General features: G+C 39.8%; 1 protein-coding gene across 5 annotated transcripts in view; it reads left to right on the top strand.

The window, feature by feature from the left end:
* The window catches only part of ATP8A2 (ATPase phospholipid transporting 8A2), a 320,265-nt gene that overhangs the window by 118,410 nt on the left and 181,584 nt on the right, over positions 1–20,271 (top strand). For all 5 annotated transcript variants that reach the window (XM_048294917.1, XM_048294918.1, XM_048294919.1 and 2 more), the window contains one exon: positions 2,667–2,839. In XM_048294917.1, coding sequence (XP_048150874.1) covers positions 2,667–2,839 — 173 coding nt within the window. The remainder of the gene's footprint in view (positions 1–2,666; positions 2,840–20,271) is intronic.

Here is a 20,271-nt window from a genome sequence, read left to right as displayed (position 1 = left end):
TATTTATGATTGCAACTTGTTAAAATGGAAATGGAAAAACAAACAGGAAGAGCAGGTGGGATAGGTTTATTATGGAATATAGCACTATGTCTTGAATTTAACTCGAGCACAGAGGCCATAACATTAACCCTTAAATGCATTTATGTCAAATTGTTCATATTTTTAGAAACTAGTCAACCCATCATGTCAAAGGTGTAAAAGTAGAATAAAAATAAATTAAAACCTGATTTCCTTAGCTTTTTCAGTTTGAGCTCTGTAGTTGACTTTTTACAGTCTGATTTTTTTTTTTTTTTTCAGTATTTGTTCTCTGACACTTGGTGGTCTTATGAATGAGTTTTTAAGCCCTTATAAAGTTCTAACTGATAATGTTACTCTGATTCAACTGACAGCTTAAGCACGTGCACATGTCCTCTACTGGCTTATGAAGTGTCCATATTTATTAGAATAACCCACTGAATCAGGGCTACTAAATGGATGGACTTTTCAGTTTTTGCACCTTCTGACTTTTAAGTAAAGCTGCATATTTTTAATATTTGGTGGAAATTGATATGCCACTACCACAAGGTTTCATTGGCAGGCACCTCTCCAGGTTTCCCCAGAGCAGCTGGATGTTCTGTGCCTGGGAAGAAAAACCAAGTTTATTATGGCTAAGTGAAAGGCTTGCTATATTTGTTTCTAATATTCTGGTTTTGTCAGAACCCCTGACAGACTCAGCATTTAGTCTTGATAGATACTCAGTAAAAAAGGCAGGGGTATTCCACAGGCCTGAGTTTATTCAGATACTTTCTTAGGATTACTATTGATTTCTGCTCTATCATGCTTATTCTTATAAAGGATTGATTTACTCTTGCTTGATGTGACTCAAAGAAACTTACCCCTTGATGTCAAGCACAGAGTAAAAGCTAGGGATCAAAGTAGGGATTTTTACTTGAGTAACCAGTAATGAGTTGCCCACAGAAGGATGTAGTTCCCCATGGTTTCCAAATGTTTGTTCCCCTGCTTACTTAGAAGGTCTTCATTATATACCCAGTGACATTGGGTCTGATTTATTTGGCTCAATGGCACTGGCCTATAGGAGCAATAGTTCGGTGGGGTTTTTTTACATGGCAATTTTAAGTAGTTGGAAGAAACAGAAATAATAATTCATGCTTTTCTCTGTATAAGCTGTTAGGTTGTAAATTAGTCCTGTGTATGGAAGAGTATATTGAGAGTTTTATGAAGTGCTGGCAAAATGAAGTGCCTGATTTGTAATCCTTGATTTATAGCATTTTGGAGTATTATTAACCCTGTTACTAATTCTGTGTCATCTTATATGTAAGATGAGTAAATTCCGTGACCAGGGCATGAATTGGATGAAGCTTATGCATAGCCATGACAATAAGCTAGGGAGAGATTAGTAATTTCAACTGATGAGAAATATCACCTTTTATAAGTTTTTCTGTGGCTTTTTCTTTTGAGCAATAGATGATGGATATTCAGTAACCCTCCTGAGCTTGCCCTCAGATTCTCCTCTGTCTGTAGGGGGGAGCGGTTGGGCCCTGGCCCTTCACCCTCCTTTGGGTCAGGTGAAAAATGAGGGTGTTACCTCTGAAGTGCCCCAAGTGCTAGACAGGGAATAAGGGCAGGGAGTTCTCCCTTGGTTTCAAATAGTCAGAGAAGCATTTAATCCTGTGTGTGCATTCAGGAGAAGGACAGGGGTTAATTCTGCACTTGAGAGCAAGAAAAATGTTTGAGCAAGACTGAAAGGAAGCAGTAAAGAAAAAGAAATGACACTCCAAGATCCCAGGGGCAGGGGCTCTTGGGATCAAATTCTATTATTGATAACATTACCCAACCTGTATCCGTTATACCATCCTTGGAGTTCCTGTGAATGTTGTCACTGCATAGTAGTGTTGAACTAGATAAAACAGCTTTCTTCCCTGAAGACTTATCCTTATTTTCCCAGCACTGGTCTCTAATGGTTTAAGCACAGTCATCTACTTTGTGTTAAATTTTCAGGTACAGTGTAAATAAAGCATGCCATGAAGTCATAAATCTAATCCCTCACATTTTAATGGGGAAACAGGGAATTATGCAGTCATTCTTGTAAAGAAGAAGGTGAAAAAGGTAATCTGTGTCTGAAATGGCTGGATTGTGTTCTCTGTCATACTCATTAACTTAATCTGTAAATTTGCCTCCAGTTGGGGGCTAGTTTTCTAGTGAATCAGAGTGAGTTTGTTTTGATTACCATACTAATGAGTGGGGTGAGAGAAAATGAATTGCAAAGCAACTTTCCCTCTTTCCCCCCACCCTTCCCGTTTGTGTGAAAGTGGCCTGATTCTTTTCCTACCTGTTTGGCCTGGGAAAGTTGATGTGTTTGGGCTACAGTTGGAAAGGCTGTATCACAACTGCTTTGGGCACATGCATCATGCAGGACTGTGTGGTAAAGGTGCTGGAGTCTGCTTTGAAACAAGATGTGTTCCTAGGAAAGCCGAGGCAGCTTTTGGTGATTTGTGACACAAGTCAGTATGTCTGCACGAGATACTGTTAACACATTAGCTCACGTCAGTGCCAATTTGGGTGCATGTATGCTGTGCTCTGTTGCACGGTCTGGAGATACCTTGCTGTAGTTTGAATGCACTTTTCTTGGATTAGGAAGAAACATTTTCTTTCTGTTTATCCTTCAGGCAACAAGAGCTTCTCTGACTCAACATTGTACCAGTCTGGGGGAGTCACTGGGCAAGGAAAATGATATTGCCCTGATTATTGATGGCCACACACTGAAGTATGCCCTTTCATTTGAAGTCAGGCAGAGCTTTCTGGATTTGGCACTCTCCTGCAAAGCGGTCATTTGTTGCAGGTAAGGAATTCCATTACTTTTTTGGGTAACAAAATGGGCGTGAAGCCTGTGAATAAAACTTAGTGTGCACACTGCCACTGAGAGCAGCTTGCTTTGTCGAGTCTTTCTTGCTCCTATGGAGGAGGAGGCATGTCCTTCATTAAAACTGTGTCATCAAATAATGCCCTCTGCCACTTTCAGTCCCAGCTGCGTCCGATCTCTTCTATGAAGTGATGAAAGATCATGAGGAAACATTGTGCCTGATTGCCCGGTTATAGTAGATGCTGATGAGAAGGAGCGGTATGGATGTGGTCATTTGTAATCAAAATGTTTGTGTGACTTTTCAGCTCAGCTCGAGAGAAGGTCTCTGGGTGAATTTAAGTTTGTCTTGACTTCTACTTGTGTATTATGTGAGCATGTGATAACAGTGCAATTTGCCTCATTAAAATGTTAGACTACTGCTTGCTTTATTAAGTCACAGCAGAGTTTGTTGCCGTTTGTGGATTTAGCTATACACAGATGTGGTCCTATGTCATGACTACTGCAGAAGGAAGGAAATAAGAGCCCCAAGAAAATGAAAACCAAAAGCTGGCTTACTTTGCTTTCTGTGTAGCAGGAAGGCTGCATCATTTTTAACTTTGAAAGATTATGTGGCTTTGAGGATTGTGTGTGTTTGTGCTCATTGCTGGTATTCGTGGAGAACTGTGACCTAGAAGGGATTGTTGATTTAGGCAGGCAGGAAGTTTTATTTGCATTCTAGAAGCAAGACCTGCTTTGTGGGAAATAACTATATGGAGACTTTGTACTACTTTTTTTTACAGTCTTACTTACCTTTTATGTGTGCACATGGCAAAAGCAATGTTGTCCATGCACCCGAAATAGATGAACCCTTGGGCTTTTTTTCTGACTAGTTTCTTTGCATTTGTTTTCTGGACTACTGTACTGCACAATACTGGGGCTAGAGCTGTTCAACATCTTCATTAATTTCCTGATGATTAGATGGAGTATGTCCTCAGCAAGTTTACAGATGATACAAAACTGAGGAGTGATTGATAACACTGATGGCTTGGCTGCCTTTCTGAGGGACTTCAACAGGCTGAAGAATTGAGCAGAGAAATCTCATGAAGCGCAAGAAGGGGAAATGCAAAGTCCTATGCCTGGGGAGTTACAACCCCTTAAACTGGGGGGGTTGCCAAGCTAGAAAGCGCCTTTGTCCAGAAGGATTTTTGGGTCCTGGTGGACAAGCTGACTGTGAGCTAGCAATGAATCCTAGTGGCAAAACAAAGACTAGCACTACCCTGGGCTGCAGTATAAAGAGCATTGGTCGAGGTTGAGGCAGGTGATCCTTCTTCTCCACACTGGTGAGGTCACATCTGGAATGTTGTGTCCAGTTCTGGGATCCTTAACATAAGATGCAAACAGGTTTAGTGGAGAGAGTCCAGTGCAGGACCATGAAGATGAAAAAGGGGCTGGAGCATCTTTTCTACAGGGAGAAGTCGAGAGCTGGAAGGGTTCAGCTGAGAAAAGAGGAGGCTCAGAGGGGTTTGTATCAATTTGTATGAATATGCAATAGAAGTGAATGAAGACGAGGGAGACAGGCTCTTCCCTGTAGTGTTCAGTGACAGCAATTTTTCTGTCCCTGTCAATTAATCTACTGTTGATTAATTTTTAAAAATTTGGGCAGGGGGCTAGAGGAAGAAGGCATGAAGTCTTAGAGCAGAGATCTCATTTCTGCAGCTGTTTTGTGGAGTGACAAGTGTTTTACCAGAGGGAGCTAACACAAGTGCAGCCATCTTCTGAATGCAACAAGCCCCGATGTAGGGCCAGGAAGAGGGCCAGAGTAAAGGTACTTTGGGCTTTGAGAGCACCAAGTGCCTGGGAAGGGAACTGACCTGATGTTGTGCTCTGTTTGTGACGAAGTTAACGAACACAGAGCAGATAGAAAGTTCCTGCTTTCCTACTCTATCACAATGCTGTGGTAGAGATCCTTCCAAGGCACTTTGTTAGTTTATTTCCTGAAGATTCGACAAGTTAAGTCAAAGACCTATGTAGTTGAAACAAATAATAAATTGCAAATTATTAAAATTACACAATATTATAAAATAATAAAATAAATGTAATTAGCTGAATATAAATAATGGTCCTGTTTTGCCAAGAGACATGCAATACTGAACATTTCCTCTTTCATTATTCCATGAGGGGAGCCAACAGGGGCTTTATTTATTAGTGAATTAGCAAATTGAGGAACAATGCGGAAAAAATACTGTGAAGTATAAATCAAAGGGGAAGAGATGATGTAATTTCATAGCTTAAAAGGAGGAATGAAAATAATTGAGTTTTAAGTCCCCAGGGAAAAAGAGGAATGCTTTTAATAACCTTTAAGGCTTTGCAGGAACCTTCCATTCACTTGCCAGGTGCTTGATACTGAAGCAAGAAAAACATTTCTTTTTCTGCTCTGGATTATTTTCGATAGTACTTTGTCTGTCAAATAAGGCAGTGCACTTATACTTCACAGGAAAAAGTTTTAAAATGTAATTGAAAAAGAGGGCATTTCAAATTAGAGTTAGTCTTCAAACAAAAATGTTAATTGGGAGGGGGATCTGGCTCTTTAACTTAGTGGTATGATGTTTAACCATTGTAGGAGGAGTTGCCTTGCTATTCTCAACATTGCATAAATTCATGGGGCTTAATATTTCATAAATTGACTAAAACATTTTCATCTCCTCTGGGGAGTTTGAGCTGCATTTGCCATTCAAAAAAATTTTTTTAAAAATATAGTTAAGACATACTGTATATTCATTTTCTGGGCTTTAGGCATAAACTGTAGTTGAACTTGATTCTCAGGGGTAATCTCTTAAAATGAAACTGTAGTAAACCTGGCTCCTTTTTGCATTAAGAGGGAAAGATGGTATCTTCTGATGAGGTTAAGTCTTCCACTGTTACAGTGTCTCTAGCAGGCCACTGGCACAGTGGAGAAAAATGCACCCCTCGAGAGACTTGGTAAAGCTAGCAAAATCAAATCAAACAACTCTTTAAGAAAAAGCCTTGTTTGTTAAAAGTTTTTCCAGAGACTGACAGATCTCATTATCTTTCCTCACACTGACTGAGATGTCAGTGTGTCAAGAGCAAGCAAAACTTACTTTTCACTGGGAGTAAATGTTGTTTGGAAGGCAGTTGAACTCATGACTTCATTTATGAGATCTGAGCTGATGATTGCCTGTCTCTGGTTTTCAAATGTTCCTTTAATGGACCTGGTTTTAGTGATGTTTTGTGAGACACAAAATGTTAAGGCTTGAGTAGAAGTGAGATTATTCTTTTAATAACAAAATGGAGTGTTATCATTCATCTACTGTTTATACACCAGCTGATAGGTACAGCATATTGCTGCATTTGGCTTTGAATATAAAAGTAGGAGAGATATATAAAAGTAGGAGAGATATAACTTGTGTGTTATGGCATTTAATATTTAATTATTTAATATTTTAAAAGTCAATTTAATTTTAAATTTATATTTAATTCTCTGCTGAAGAGCCTGCCTTGAATTGGAAGTATTTGTAGTTGAATTAATGTGGTGTTTCAGAAACACATTTTTATGACTCTGCTTTGGGAACTTTTTGTATTGTTGTTGAATAGAACTTTTTTGCAGGTGGCAGTGACTCTGCCTTTGTATGGGTTTAATCCCATATTAAATAGCAATCCATCAGGAAGGAGCAATCCATCAGCATTTAAGAGATTAAGTAATTCCAAGCAGTTTATAACTACTCAGTACTTAAAATTAATTGTTGGACAACAGAAGTAGTCCTTTGTTTAATTTTTTTCACAGATGTAAGCACAACAAAACAAGCATCTCCAAAGAGATGCATAGCATAAGGCTGGGAACCCAAGGCTGGGCTGCGTCAGAGTCATTCTTTTCTCTTTTGCCTGTGTTACTGACCATTTCTGCAATAATGCTTGAGGTAATGATGCTGGGATATTGTTTCTTTTCCATAAGTGTACTTAGATCCTGCAGCTTTTCAGCAGAATGAACGGTGAGTTGATCCCCTTATAGGAGGGGTTTCAGGCGATAGGAAAACAGAGAAAAATGTCTCAATTGCTGCACAATCCATCAGCTTTACTGCCATACTTTGATCAGATGTCCTGTTCTGAAGAGGTGTCTATAAAGCATGAACAGAAATTGAGGAAATCCAGCAACAGCAATTCCTGTGGACTATCCGCTGTTTCTACAAGGGCACTTGGCATGTCATGTCTGCATCAGGATGATTTTTTGCTTGCTTTTAGGTTGAAAGGTGTGTGCAGTTGTTGCTCAGCATCTGAACACTGACTGGAGGGCTTCTACCCAGCCTCACCAGCCAACTTTAGGTGATAGCGGCACAAACTGTTGCTTTCAGTACCTTGAGCAGTATTGGAGTCGTAGTGATAATGGTTAGGAGCTGAGTAAAAAAAGAAACAAGATGAGAAAATACATGTTTTTTAAACAACCCCCCAGCAACAGCAAAACCCTGTTCTACCTGTGTTGCTATTGCATGTAGCATGCAGGGAGGCTGGGGTGAGGACATGAGCCCACAGGCATCACTCTGAGAACAGACACTAAATGTTCTGAAATGAGCGTTCCCTTTGACTAGCATGTCTCTGCTTGGGTGTTGAAAAGGAAGGGGTTTAATGAATTGAAAGCAGAAGGTTGGAGAAGGAAGGGAAAAAAGCAGCTTGTGAAGAGTACATGTTGCTAATTATTAGTGTCACTTCATCAGCTAAGGAGGGAAGAGAGATGAGGAAACAAGAGAGGTTGTCTCAGCACTCCAAGTTGTAAGGCCATACTTTAGGTGCTTCTGGTCTTCCATCATGATTTGGAGGAGACATTGATAACATAGCTCACAAAATGAACATCTGGAATACTTCTTGAATATTTATTCCCTCAACTCGCATATTGTTGCTGGTGTTTGTATTTGACAAAATGATTATTCTGTGCTGTAGTTCAGCATGTATTTATTTATTGGATAAAAAAAGTGTCTTGCTGGCTTTCATTAGATGAGATTCCCTTTTTCATGACAAAAAATTGCAACTCAATCCTGATTAAGAGTATGCAAGCCAATTCTAATGTTAATTGGTCCCAAAGAAAATTATGGATGTGTTACATTTTCCTGTATGTACATCTTATGTTTCCCCTTGTCTGTCACCTACTAAATAATCAATGCTCGTTCTCTTGTTCTATTTCTGCCAACTCATGACAGCAATATTCATCTCATGACTTTGAAAACCATGAGGGAGGAGACATTCTGACAGCTTTAGTGTTTGTAGATAATTGAAGTGGGAGGAAGGTTTGGAGTTGTAGCATTACATGGTGCTCTCTGCACTTTTGAATAAAGAACAGTCACAGATGATTAGAAATGATCACCTAAACTGTTCAGTGTGTATGTAGGGATGTGTAAAGCAGTCCTGGGACTTTCTTATGATTGTTTTTCTTAAAAGCCTGTTGGCTGCTTTGCAAGAGCTAAGTTAACTTGGAAAATGTCACCAGTCCTGTGCTGGAAAGCTAGTATAGGCAAACTTTAGGAGAGCTCGGTCTTACAAATTTTGGTAATTATTTTGTCCTCTGACTGGCAAAGTGAGTTTCTGCTGCATGTTTTTGACTTCTGTTTGTTCTTTTTAATTGGTGCTCTGTGCTATGACGTTTTCTGAACCTCACTCAGAGTTCAAATGACTCAAATGCATAGCTAGTGTTTAAAGGGGAAGAAGTTACTGTTTACACTTAAACAGTACTTAAAGATACTGTTTTAACTGGTATCATTTGTTTTTTAAATGACACAGGTGAAACATCTTTGGCTCTTTCCCTTGGGTAACTATTAACTGCCTGACAGCCTGAATTTGAATGATTCATGCTATATGGCCAAACATTTCTTGCTGCTTAACTTCATCCCATTATTGTGACTGTTCCTATTCTTAGAATTATTTTGCTTTACTTGTCATGTGGTTCAGATGAGGAAGTAATTCAAAGTAATCTCTAAGTTGAACCAGTGTTCCAGTTTCCACTGCTATTCCCAATTTGGCAAAATGTTTGCTTGTTTGAATTTATTAAAGAAAAATACTCAGCTGATTGACTAAGTTTGTATTGTGTTTTAAACTTGGGTATGTCAGTTCAGATCTGGTATCTGTTTTAGTGTTCAGTTTCTGTTTATACTGGATGACCAGCTGAGTGAGTTCTCATGTCCGTAACTGTGATTATGAATGAAAAATTTGTTCCTGAAATACTCTGCTTCACCTCAACTTCCTGTTTCTGTTACAATTCTTCCTAGCAAATCCACTTAGCACCAAGTATTTGGAAAAGGTTGGAGGAAAGGCATGAATACAGCTAAAATCAACCTTTTTCATTGGAAACAATTTTGTAGGAAAAATACTGCATGTCCTGATAAAAACTTAAGAAGTTTCTCCTTCAAGTAGTGTTTACCCTAGTTGCTCTTTTGAAAATGAATTTGTTACCATTTTGCATTGTGAGCCTAATATTTAGGTGACTGAAGTCTTAGCATTTCACTTGATCTATCTTGTCAAATGCAAGTGAAATTTGTCTCTTGAGCAGTGGGGTGATAATACTCACAAGCAGTTCCAAATGGTATCAGTGTGTGTTTCTTCACCATACTGCAGTACCTTGTCCAAATTGCTTCTGGTCTCTTCAGTTTCTGAGCAGAAGCAGCCAGCAGTGCTATGTTTAGCGCTACACTTCCCAAATTGGAAAATAAACATTCCATAGATACTGCACATGAGAAAAAACTATGCTGCTGGAACGTATGCTATTTTAGAAGAAAGATAAAACTGTGGTTTGGAATACCTTCTGTTCCATGAGAAATTCATAGTACTGGTATATTTTTCCTTCCACAAGTGTTAGTGTGTTAACCCCTGTCTTCTGGTCAGGTTCAAAATTGAACAATTACTTTCTTCTCACTGAAATTCCCCTGACTTCTTTATTGAATATAATATTCTTCACTTCCTATGCAAAGCTGTTGAGGGTGATGGTGTGAATGCTAAAGGTCACCAGGTTTTAATTCAGAGGTACTACAGCAAAGTTCTGCTTGTGAACCCACCTCTAATTATTTGTATCCCTTCATTTTAGGCATCTGTTTTGTAAAAACAGTATCGGAAGTGTTATCACCACTCTCTTTAAACAAAAGATGTAGGGTCTTTCTTTGGAGGGGAGGTGTTTGTTTGGTATTCGTTTTCTTTCAGTATTTTTTATGGTTAGAGGGTGGTGCATGTTGACTCTGGGCTTACCCAAGTTCCTCCAGTTTGCCAGTGCAAGTGTAAATTAACTTTGTGTCTTAGCTGACACCAAAACGTTTGAACTCTTTCAAGATGGCTTGTGTGGCATATGTAATGCATGGTCTCTGACACAGTGCACAGAAGCATTCATTGGTGTATGCACTTGTATCTGGTAAGAACAGTTTCTTAATATGATGAGGTCTGTAGGCTAACTGCAGCTCAGTGTCCTGTCTCATATAAAGCTTCTTCCCAAACCAAAGATGTCAGACACTCTGATTCTCCATTAGACTTCAGTAATGCCAGTTTTTTCCTGTTTAGGCATTCTGGCACAACCAGAATCTTGACATAGTTGTCTCATTCTTACTACTTGTTTGCTGTGCCAAATACCCTTTTCCTGAGCTCCCGGAGCAGTATGTTGTCTGCTAGGGAGTGACTGATGTTTCCTCTTACGGAATTCCCTGCTGGTCCATAAGGCTGGATAGAGGCCAAGGGTCTGGTGCCTTATGGCAACCTTGCAACTGGTTTGTAAAATCTTCTGACTGTGTAGAAAAGTTTCTTAATTCCTTGCTCACCAGGCTGCAATTGCAAGGAAGTATTTACCTTTTCTGTTTTTTTGTAATGGTTTGTCGAATGTTGTGAAGAAATAGGTAGCCTTATCTTGATCATTGCTTACTATTCTGAATTTTCTTCTCTAAATATTGGGTAGTCTTAAAGATCTCAAAACTTTTCCTGGGAGAGGATTTGAGGATTGTCCTTGCTTTTATTGAAATATTTATTTTTGTCTTCCAAGTTTAATATTTGAATTTCACTGAAACCCTGATGCATGAAGGTACAGAAGACAAAGGCCTCTAAAGAATATGTGGTGCTGCACTGCATTCAGAAACAAGACTCAAACCAACTGTAATATTACTCCTTTCATAAGATCCAACAGAGCCTTGTGCTCTATCCCACAGGACCAGCTTAAATATTGTATTTTCCATTGTTAAAAGTACAGATATAAAATTACAGAGGCAGGAACAGTCTGTTCTGCAAGCTTCTTAGTACTGCAGGGAATTGCCTTCATGAGGACTCTGGGCTTTAGGGCACTGTAGTAATATGTGGGACACTGAACTGGTAAAACAGCTCTGGTCAGAGTTTCCAAAAGTGCTTAGTGTTGGTGGAAGCTGACTCTAGAGTATGTCTAAGTTCAGTTAGGAGCACAGCTGAATCCATACTAGATATTTGGAAAAATTTGACCTTACACTGAAAAGAATGGTTAGGCTTAAATGTACTTCTCTGCTATTCATACCTCTGAAGTCATGATAATAAAACCAAAACTATGCTTGAGGGAAATAGAGTAAACCTGATTTGATTCAACAGGCTAGACTAGGAAGCAAACTCTGAGTTTGTTCACATGAGTAGAGAAATGAAGAGGCTCTGGCTCCAATGGGCTATGCTGTTTTTGGCCAGCTTATGTACTTTAAATGTGTAGATCTATAGACTTGCCACTTCTTTAACTGTGTGAATAAATCCCACCATATTCTTCAGGGCAAACAAGGCTGCCCAGTTGGAAGTGATTTAGCAAAATATCCGCGTTGGTGGTGTGCTAACTTTTGTGGGGCTTAGACTTTCCTTTGCACAGTTGCCCAGAGACAGTGGAAATAATTATTTGCAGAATCCTCTGTTTTGCAGTCTGTAAGGGATGCTCACCTGCTTATGCAGAGCAATACTAAACTCATCCTTTAGAAAAATAAAAATCTTATCTCTGCGCTAATAATTCTCCTTAGTACTTCTAAGAAAAGGTAAGCTAGAAAATGTGTGAGGAATACCTGTACTTGCAAAAGAACTTGAAGAAAAGCTCGTTTTCTGCTGTATCAGAACTACCATTCAGCTTAAGGGCTCTGTGTTCTGAACACCACTGGCAGCGTTAAAATGGTAGAGACTTGGATTCTGCATTCACCAGTAGGCTGTTCTTACGCTGTTTCTGAAAAAGGAGGTTTAAATAGCTCCTCCCTATTTTAGGAAGGCTGCTTTGATATCTTGTTTTGGCATGTGTGTTGAATGCATCTTTCTTCTACTCTTTCAAACTTGTTTCTCCAATAGTGTCTAGAATAGATGATAGTAATAGATAGTGAAAATTATGATCTCAAATCTTTCTCTTTCATATCCCCCTTCTCTTACTGTTTTCCATGTCATGGCACACTCTTATACTTCTAAATTGCTCCATCTCACAGGTCTTCTGTCATATCTCACTTTGTATAATATGTGGTCTTTGTGCATTCCTAGGGTTGTTTTATTTATGCTCTGCATAAACCTTTTCTTTTCTACATAAACACACAAATTCAAGTTCCTACAGGGAACACTTTGATCAGAGCTTCTAAACCTGTGTAGGGTGTTACCTGTGGGTGTTTGCCTACATGTGATCTGAAAGAGCTATTACTTGTCGGCCCTCCTAGGGAGAACCAAGGAGTCTTAAAAACAACCCAAAACCTGAAATAATGTGGTAAGGTGCCAAAATGAAGACAAGCTGCAAACTCAATACAGCTGGGCTGAAGACATCTTTGAGAACTCAACTGCCTGTCATTTTCTGCAAAAGAGCTTCTTGTTGTTCAGAAGCATGTGCTGAGCATTCAGAGGTTGCTGGCTGAACTGATCCTGATGAGTGGGGAGGCAGGATCTGGCAGTCTCTGTGGAGGCTGAAAGGTCTTACGAAGTGCTCTGCAGTTCAAGAATGGCTGCTATGATTGTTACATATGTAGAATCATTTGCTGTGGTTTGCTCCTCTGTCCTTTCACTTGGCTTTAGTCTTTCATCTGGTGAAATGTTAAGCTCAGAACTGTCTGTATGCAGAAGGTGGAAGGTCATTTTTGCATATGGTATATTCACTGTTCAAGTCAGTGCCAAGTTTCTCCAAAACTTTCTACCTCTACGTGCCTTATCCTCCAAATGAGGTACTTCCAAATGCCTTGGTACTGAGTTGTACAGACAGGTCATCCACGTCTAGTCTGTATGGTATGATGGGTCTCCTGGAACAGGTGGGTCGGTGATTTTGTCAGGAAATGGAATGACTGCCATAGTGGTATGAGTGTGTCCAGGACTAGGTGATGATGTTGAGATCAATGCCCACAGACCAGGTGTGTGTGTGTGCATCTCTTGGCTCTGTTGAGGGTTATTTGTGGGACCTTTTGTGTGCTATTCTCCAATCCTCCAACAAGTATCCTTAAAACTGTCAAAACTAGGAACTAGTTCATAAAACCATCAGAGTTAATATAGCCATATTTTGAGACCTGATTTGGCTCTAATTTCTATAAATAGAATGTAGCGATACTGTGGGATTTTCTGCTGCTTAGATTGGGGTCTTTGTAGACTTTTGGTATAGCAGGAGCAAGAACTGTGACTAAGTTAAACTTAGAATTGGGGATGACTTCCAGAGCAACAAGGAACTGCAGGATTGTTTTGCTACTTTGCAAGATGTTTTTTGTAGCTGCATTACTGTTGGGTGAGAAGTTCCAACTTCATCTTGGAAGGATAAAATCAAGCAACACTTGTAAATAGTTCCCTTCAAGGTATCAGGCACAATTGCTTTTAACCCCTGGTGCTTGTGACTGTCCCTCTGCTGGTGCTGGGTGGTTGACTTAGCTTTATTTTTTCAGTGCAGCTGGTTTTAGGAATCTAAGGAAGAAATGTATGCAAGCTTTCTTCTTCACTGTTTCTCATGTCTGTTTCTTCTGATAACCAACATATGTGGGCTGGAAATCTAAGCTGTTCAGGGATGTTTTGTTAGGGTAGACTTTTAAAGGCAACATAGAACTAGGTTTTATTCTGCCCAAGTGTAAAAATCTAATGAATGTTTTTACTTTAATTGCTGAGCTCAGGCATTCTTAGCACATTCATGGGAATTGCTGGTTTTGTCTGTCTTGTTGAATGGGTGAAGTAACTAGTGGGGATTTAAGAAAAAGTGTCTAAGTAGCCCACTTCGTGCTTGTTTGCAACAGCAGAGTTGTTCTGGAGACTGTCCTGCTGTACGTGGTCAGCTAAAACCCTGTTCAACTGCTGTGGCCATTGGGGTGATACAGAACCACAGAAGGGACCACAGTGGGGTTGTCTGCTCCAACTTCCCTGCTCAAGCAGGGCCATCCTAGAGCACACAGCACAGGATTGCATCCAGATAGCTCTTAAATACCTCCAGTAAGGGAGACTCCACAACCTCTCTGGGCAGCCTGTTCCAGTGCTCAGTCACTACACAGTGACTGATACCTGTGGTGCCTGGTATTCTGGGTACACGGCAGAAACCTAGTGACTTGCTGTCCTTTTATTGCACAGTACTGCCACTAGCACTTTTGCATTTCGGTAAGTCAAAGATGTGGCGAAGTAATTTCAAATGACTGAGTAGCTGTTCTGAAAACTGCACACTGTCTTTGTGAAAGGTTCAGTACCTTGTTGTATGGCAATGCTTCTTTGAGAGATTTTCTTCTCCCCAGGACAAGGTGACTTTTATTCACATTTTGAACTTTAGAGTTTTAAAATATCAAGCGCCTTCACATTTAGAGAGTAAATATTGTACGGCTGTTTTTAAAACAAATGGCTACACATGGTTCTCTTGTTTATAAGCTGATATGTATACAGGTATATGCATGGATCATGTAGGTTGTGTGGACAGGAAACTGCAGATATTTTTTCTTCCTGTGATCAGTTTTTTTTTTTTTTTTTAATGGTGTGGTTAACTTGAAGATCAATATGGACAGAACACAGGCATCCCATTAGGGCTGGCATACCTCATAAAAGTAGGGCATGTCCCATTGGAGGTTGTTGGACCCAGCAGTTGCTGTGCAGTACACTGCTGTGAGTGTGCCGTGCTTGTGGAGCTCCTGGGCTGTGAGAAACTGTGTGCTTTGAGAAGGTCAATCCCATCTCTGCCTTTCTCTGTACCGTTTCTAATGTTTAACGAGTTGTTTTGAGGATGTATATGAATCTTCAGTGTTGTGGATTCTGATCAGCCATCAGAGTACTCCCTGCAGAGAAAAGGCTGCTTAATTCGTGTCCCTGGCTGGGGAGGAATTAACCTTCAGGTACTGTGTGTGCTGCTTGGGTGTCAGTGCCCACTGTCACTTACTGGGTCTTTACTTGAGCTTTTAAAGCAGTTAACATGATGTCCTGATGGGACTGGAGAGTGTAGACTGTCTCTGTCTGAGATGGTAACCTAAACTAACATAAAAGGTGAAGGTGGAGGTTGCTTTTGTAAGTAATAGACAGTGGTTGGGGGCCCTTTAAGCATATCACAGTTGTAGCCCTCCCCAGAACAGGCTCTGCACCTGATTTTACTGGAAAATAGAGAAGTAAAGAACTGCTTAAACATAACTTGATTTTTAAAATAAACCTGATCTAATTACTGCTGGTATCATTAAGTTATTTTTTTGCTTATCCAAAAGAGTAATGTTTTATATGACGTGGACAAAAGGTGTTCTGAACCTAATCCATGATGTGGTTAGTGAGGTCCCTGCCTGTCTCAATTGTGAAGACCTGAGGATCAAAGGAAAGCTGGCACTTAACTGTTCTTTCCTCTTCAACCACTACTTTCAAATTGTTGGTTTAAAACAAATATGTTTACTTCAAATTGCAGGTAATAAAAATATTCACATTAAACTGCAAAGAACTACATGCAAAAGAAATTGAGTCTGATTTAAATGTCAGAAATAAAGAAAGATGAGTTAAAGCTTCAACTCTGCCCACCATGCAACTTATTGTACCATGTTTTGGAGATTCTTTCACTACTCAAGAGGAGTGTTGTGACTCAAGAATGCAGTCCTAGTGTTAGTTTTTATGGTTTTGGTTTCTTCTTTTGTCTCCAAATAACAGTTGGTGGGAGTAGGGAGAGGATCATACAGAAATGTCGAAGTCTAGAAAACAGATGGCAGCAGCTTCTTTAGAGCTTTTATGCTTTATTAGATGTACAAGCATTTAGGGACCTTTTAAAAGCATGTGTCCTGGACCCAGTACCATATCCTTAGTCCTTAGAGCTTAATATTAATGTTTCGATACAATTGGGATCTATTACAGTATATAAAAAGCTCCACTGATTTAGAGCTCTGTTTTAATGGTATTTGTGCCTCTAATCAAAGGTTGGCTCCCGATGTGTGGTTCATGGCTATACTAAGAGGGGAACAAGTGTTCCAGGAGTTCTAGCTTTTTTTGCAGGCATCTCTTGGGGTGAAGCCAATGCTTGGTCTCTGCAGTCCTTTGCTTAGAGATGGGTCATATGAAGGACCCCAGGTGGTACAAGGGGTCAGACTTGTTCCTCTTTCAGTGACTGGCAGCTAGGAACAGGCATATTTTAAAGTATGTAAAGCACAGTGAAGATTTTTGTACCTTGGCACACTAGGATCAGATGTAGTCTGTGAAAACAGGAAAGAATTGAGCATTTTGTCTCAGTCCCAGGTGTGCCATGGTGTAATGGAGGCAGGTCTGTCATTTCAATGTTCTCCACAGCAGTGCAGTTTTTCTGGGACCTCTTAACTTCCAGAGAGTTGCAATGAGCCTAGACAGCTTTGCTGAAAAATACAAATTGCTGGGAGAGTGGACAATGCAAGGGGGGAAGGGATTCCTTCAGCCTACCTGGGAGACTTTGCTCAGTTTTCATGCTGGTCCAAATCCATTTCGTTAATGTGTGACACCTGATGCCTCCCTACTATTTTGCCTGTGTTTTTGTGTTCAAAGAACAGAGATGTTTTTATTGTGGGATTCTGGCATGGATTCTCTACACTTGTGCTGATGTTTTAAGGTGTGCAGCCATTTTACACAAACACAGCAATGTAATAAGATGGCAGTATCCAGATGTTACAAACTGCATCTTTCACAATCATAGTCTCCTTTTTATATCTGATTTTCCTCTTCTAAAATCACTGTTTGCATTTCCTTTTTGCTCATATACCTTCCACCTTCTTCACATTGGGCCTTCAGTTCATTTTTGGATTTTAGTCTTGCATACCAGGCTGACAGGCTGACCTTGTGATGCTGTTGCAAGCTTGTTATGTCCAAGGGAAAATCAATTTTTTTTCCTTTATTGGATATGTATAGTAAAAGCCAATATTTTATGAGATGGTGGAGAGCAGGAACAGTGGTGGCAACACCAGTTTAGCTGAGGGTGCAGCAAACAAGCCCAGCTCATGCTCAGTATTCACACTCCAAGTCCAGAATAGGAGGGTTGGAAAGAATTTTGGTTTTGGACTGAGAATACAAAAAGGATTAAAACAATTAAACTTATTCTAAGGTTTTTTTTCTGAGAAGAAGAAGGAACTGGGTGGAGAAGGGAGTTATAGTATGGTGTTTTATGTAGTGATGACTGAAAAGCATAAAAAGACTTTATTCTATTATCAATTCTAATTGGAAGCTGGCACTGATTAGCAAGAGGAAAGAAGTCTAGGAAAGGGAAGACAAATGGGGAATTTTATTGAGTGGAAAGCTGCTGAACAAAAGAGGATTTTTGTTCCTCTATATTCTAGTGGTTTTAAAGAAACCTACAAACTGCATACAAACTATTGATAATTCTTCACTCAGCTCTTTCAAGTGTAAGGCAGGAGGAGAAAAGGAAGAGGTATGAGTGCTAAGTAATTCTTCCAGAGATGGTCTATAGGATGGTTTGTTAGGAATTCCTATACTGGGAGCTTTTGTCTTACCATTCATGCAGTAGGGACAGTGCCATGAATAAATATTTTACCTGGGACTCTTTAGCAGTGAAAGCAGGGCTCTGGGACCACATCTCCTGGTGAAGATATCTCATTCCTGGTTATGAGAAGATCCTGTTGGAGTGTTAAACATGAAGTGCCAGCAGCATAAAGGCTGTTAAATGCATTATATAGTGTAATGTGTTATAAAGGCACGTGAATCATATGGATTTGACTCTTTAAGTCAATGGAATTGTCACATCTCTTCCAATTTAACACAAACATTCAAAGGTGGAGTCTGCATGTGGCTTAGTCGCACCTCAATTAGAAGAAGCATCTCAGTGATGATGTGGAAGTCAAGTTGTAATGCTGAAGTTGTTAGCTTGCAGAAGTGCAGATACAGTGGTAGAAATGCCGTCTCTGGCTGGAGACAGCTGAGAATGTATTTCACCTTCTTGCATTTCCCATTCTAAAGACTTTACAGTGAGCAGTAAAAGTAACTGGATGGCTCTGCATCTGTGGTGCTTGTTTCAGAAGTCTGAATACCTGATTTGTGCTCCCAGTTTGCTATGGAGACTTGGGGCACCTGGCCTTCCTCAGCTCAGGGGTGTGATGATGCCTGTTCCTGCAGGCTTTGCACAGTGAGAGGCTGTATTAATATCTTGTTTGTTCCAGGATGGCTACAGGCAACAGAGTGGTTCCACAGATACGTGGGTGGGAATTTGTGTTTCACAATAGTAGTGAAAGGACATCTGCAAATGAAGAGCAGCTTTGTTTTTAAATATAGAAGGATTAGCTACCTAATTTATAAAATTAGCGAGTGGATTTTGAAAGGCTGATGATGGCAACAGATAGGATAAAGAAATGCAGCACCAGTATCTTAAAGTACAGGAGCAAATGGCTATTTGGCTCTGAAATTAGTAAGATATCTAGCTGCCTTAGGTGCTGCTGAGCTGCAGCTGCCACCAGCTTCTTCAACAGGATGAACTGCATAGTGTGAAGTCTAGGCTTCTCCAGCCAGGCTGTATGTATCTGCTTGCCAGCATCTGCTGCAAAGAAATTGGCTCCTTCTATGTATGTTGACAGTAAGAGTCCTCAGTGTTAATTCTGCATCCATCCTTACATAAAATATTAACACCAGCACTGGAAGGTACATCTCTAGTAGACTTGAAACTAATAGAGCTATGACAGATGAACTGCTGGTATGAGTAAATGAAAGAGCATACTATCTCCTTCTAAAAAAATCAAATTAAAATATTTTGCAGTTTGAGAAATACTGCATGTGGCAAATACTTCAGGCAAGCCATTTGGAAGCAATTCCTTGTAAAACTTGGGAAAAAAATCCCCAACTTTATTGGCCTAAATATTGCATGGACTAGAAGCTTGCTGAAGGACTTTAAGCAAAAATAGTAGATGTGGCAGTAATTTGAGCTACAAAGCAGAGAACAGTACTTATAGGATAAGTATCAAGCTCAGATAGATTGTCTTACTAATGATTTAAAGGAGGAGGCGAAACATCTTATGAGTTAAATTCAGAATTTGACACTAAATGGGATTTTTTGCAGGCTCAGATGGAATGAAAACAAGTACAAAATATGGAGTGGTTAAGTCTTAGAAGACAGTATAAAAACAGCTAAAAAAAAGTGTGTTTTAGTGAAGAGAGAGAGCTGGCATCTTTTTAATACAAGAGAAGTTTGTTCAGCATGTTTTACCTGGCTGTGTGTCTGCCTCGGCTGTACTAGTTCAGAGACGTGCTTTGGCAGCTGTAATTAGTGTTGAATATTTATTCCTGCTGAAGACTATGGGTAAGAATTAAAATTGAGCCATAAATACTGCAACAAATCCAAGGCTATTGTTCGCAAGACCATGCTACTCTAAACGGCGGTCTGATTCTGCAGAGATGCTGAGGGGCCGTATCCCTTAGGACTTAAAACAAGCGAGGACATTTAATACTTCAGAAACCAAACTAGTTTTTAAGTTTCTTTCACAAAGAGGTAGTTATCACAGTTTATGCCCTGAGCTAAACTGCAGTTCAGCTTATTGTTACTTGGTGTTTATGCAAACTACTGTTTCAAAATATTTTATAGAAAGTGGCTCAGTGAACCAAGTTTTTCTTCTCCTATTCTGTTTATAGAGCACTCACTGGAGGAGGGGAGAGAGACCAATTGTTCTGCCTTCCCCAGTCTGTGTGTGTGTGGGCACGGTGCCTGTGGGGTATTTCAGAGAAGCAAGCAAATGATCTCCAGTGTATTTTTTATTATAACACACTTTAGCTGTGAAGGCAAGAAGTAGGTGACTTTGTTGTTTTCTGTGCTCTGCTGTGCGGAGTCAAGAGCACTGATACACTTTCAGTGGGTCCCGATTCAGAACTTCATTAGCTTTCAGGGAACAGAGCACTTCTGGATCTGCTAGTGCTATACTTGTCAGTCTTGCCAAAAACATTTTACTAGTTGCTGTTTTAACTGATGCTTGGTGTTATTACAACTTGGGGAATGCATTGTTTTATAAATGACATTAATAAAATGTGTAATACTGAGGAAATCCAATGTTAGCACTTTTAAAATT

Source organism: Corvus hawaiiensis, chromosome 2 (genome assembly GCF_020740725.1).
Source record: "Corvus hawaiiensis isolate bCorHaw1 chromosome 2, bCorHaw1.pri.cur, whole genome shotgun sequence".
Lineage (NCBI taxonomy): Eukaryota > Metazoa > Chordata > Aves > Passeriformes > Corvidae > Corvus > Corvus hawaiiensis.
Note: the sequence above shows the minus strand (reverse complement) of the source record. Positions and strands in the feature narration are given on the sequence as shown.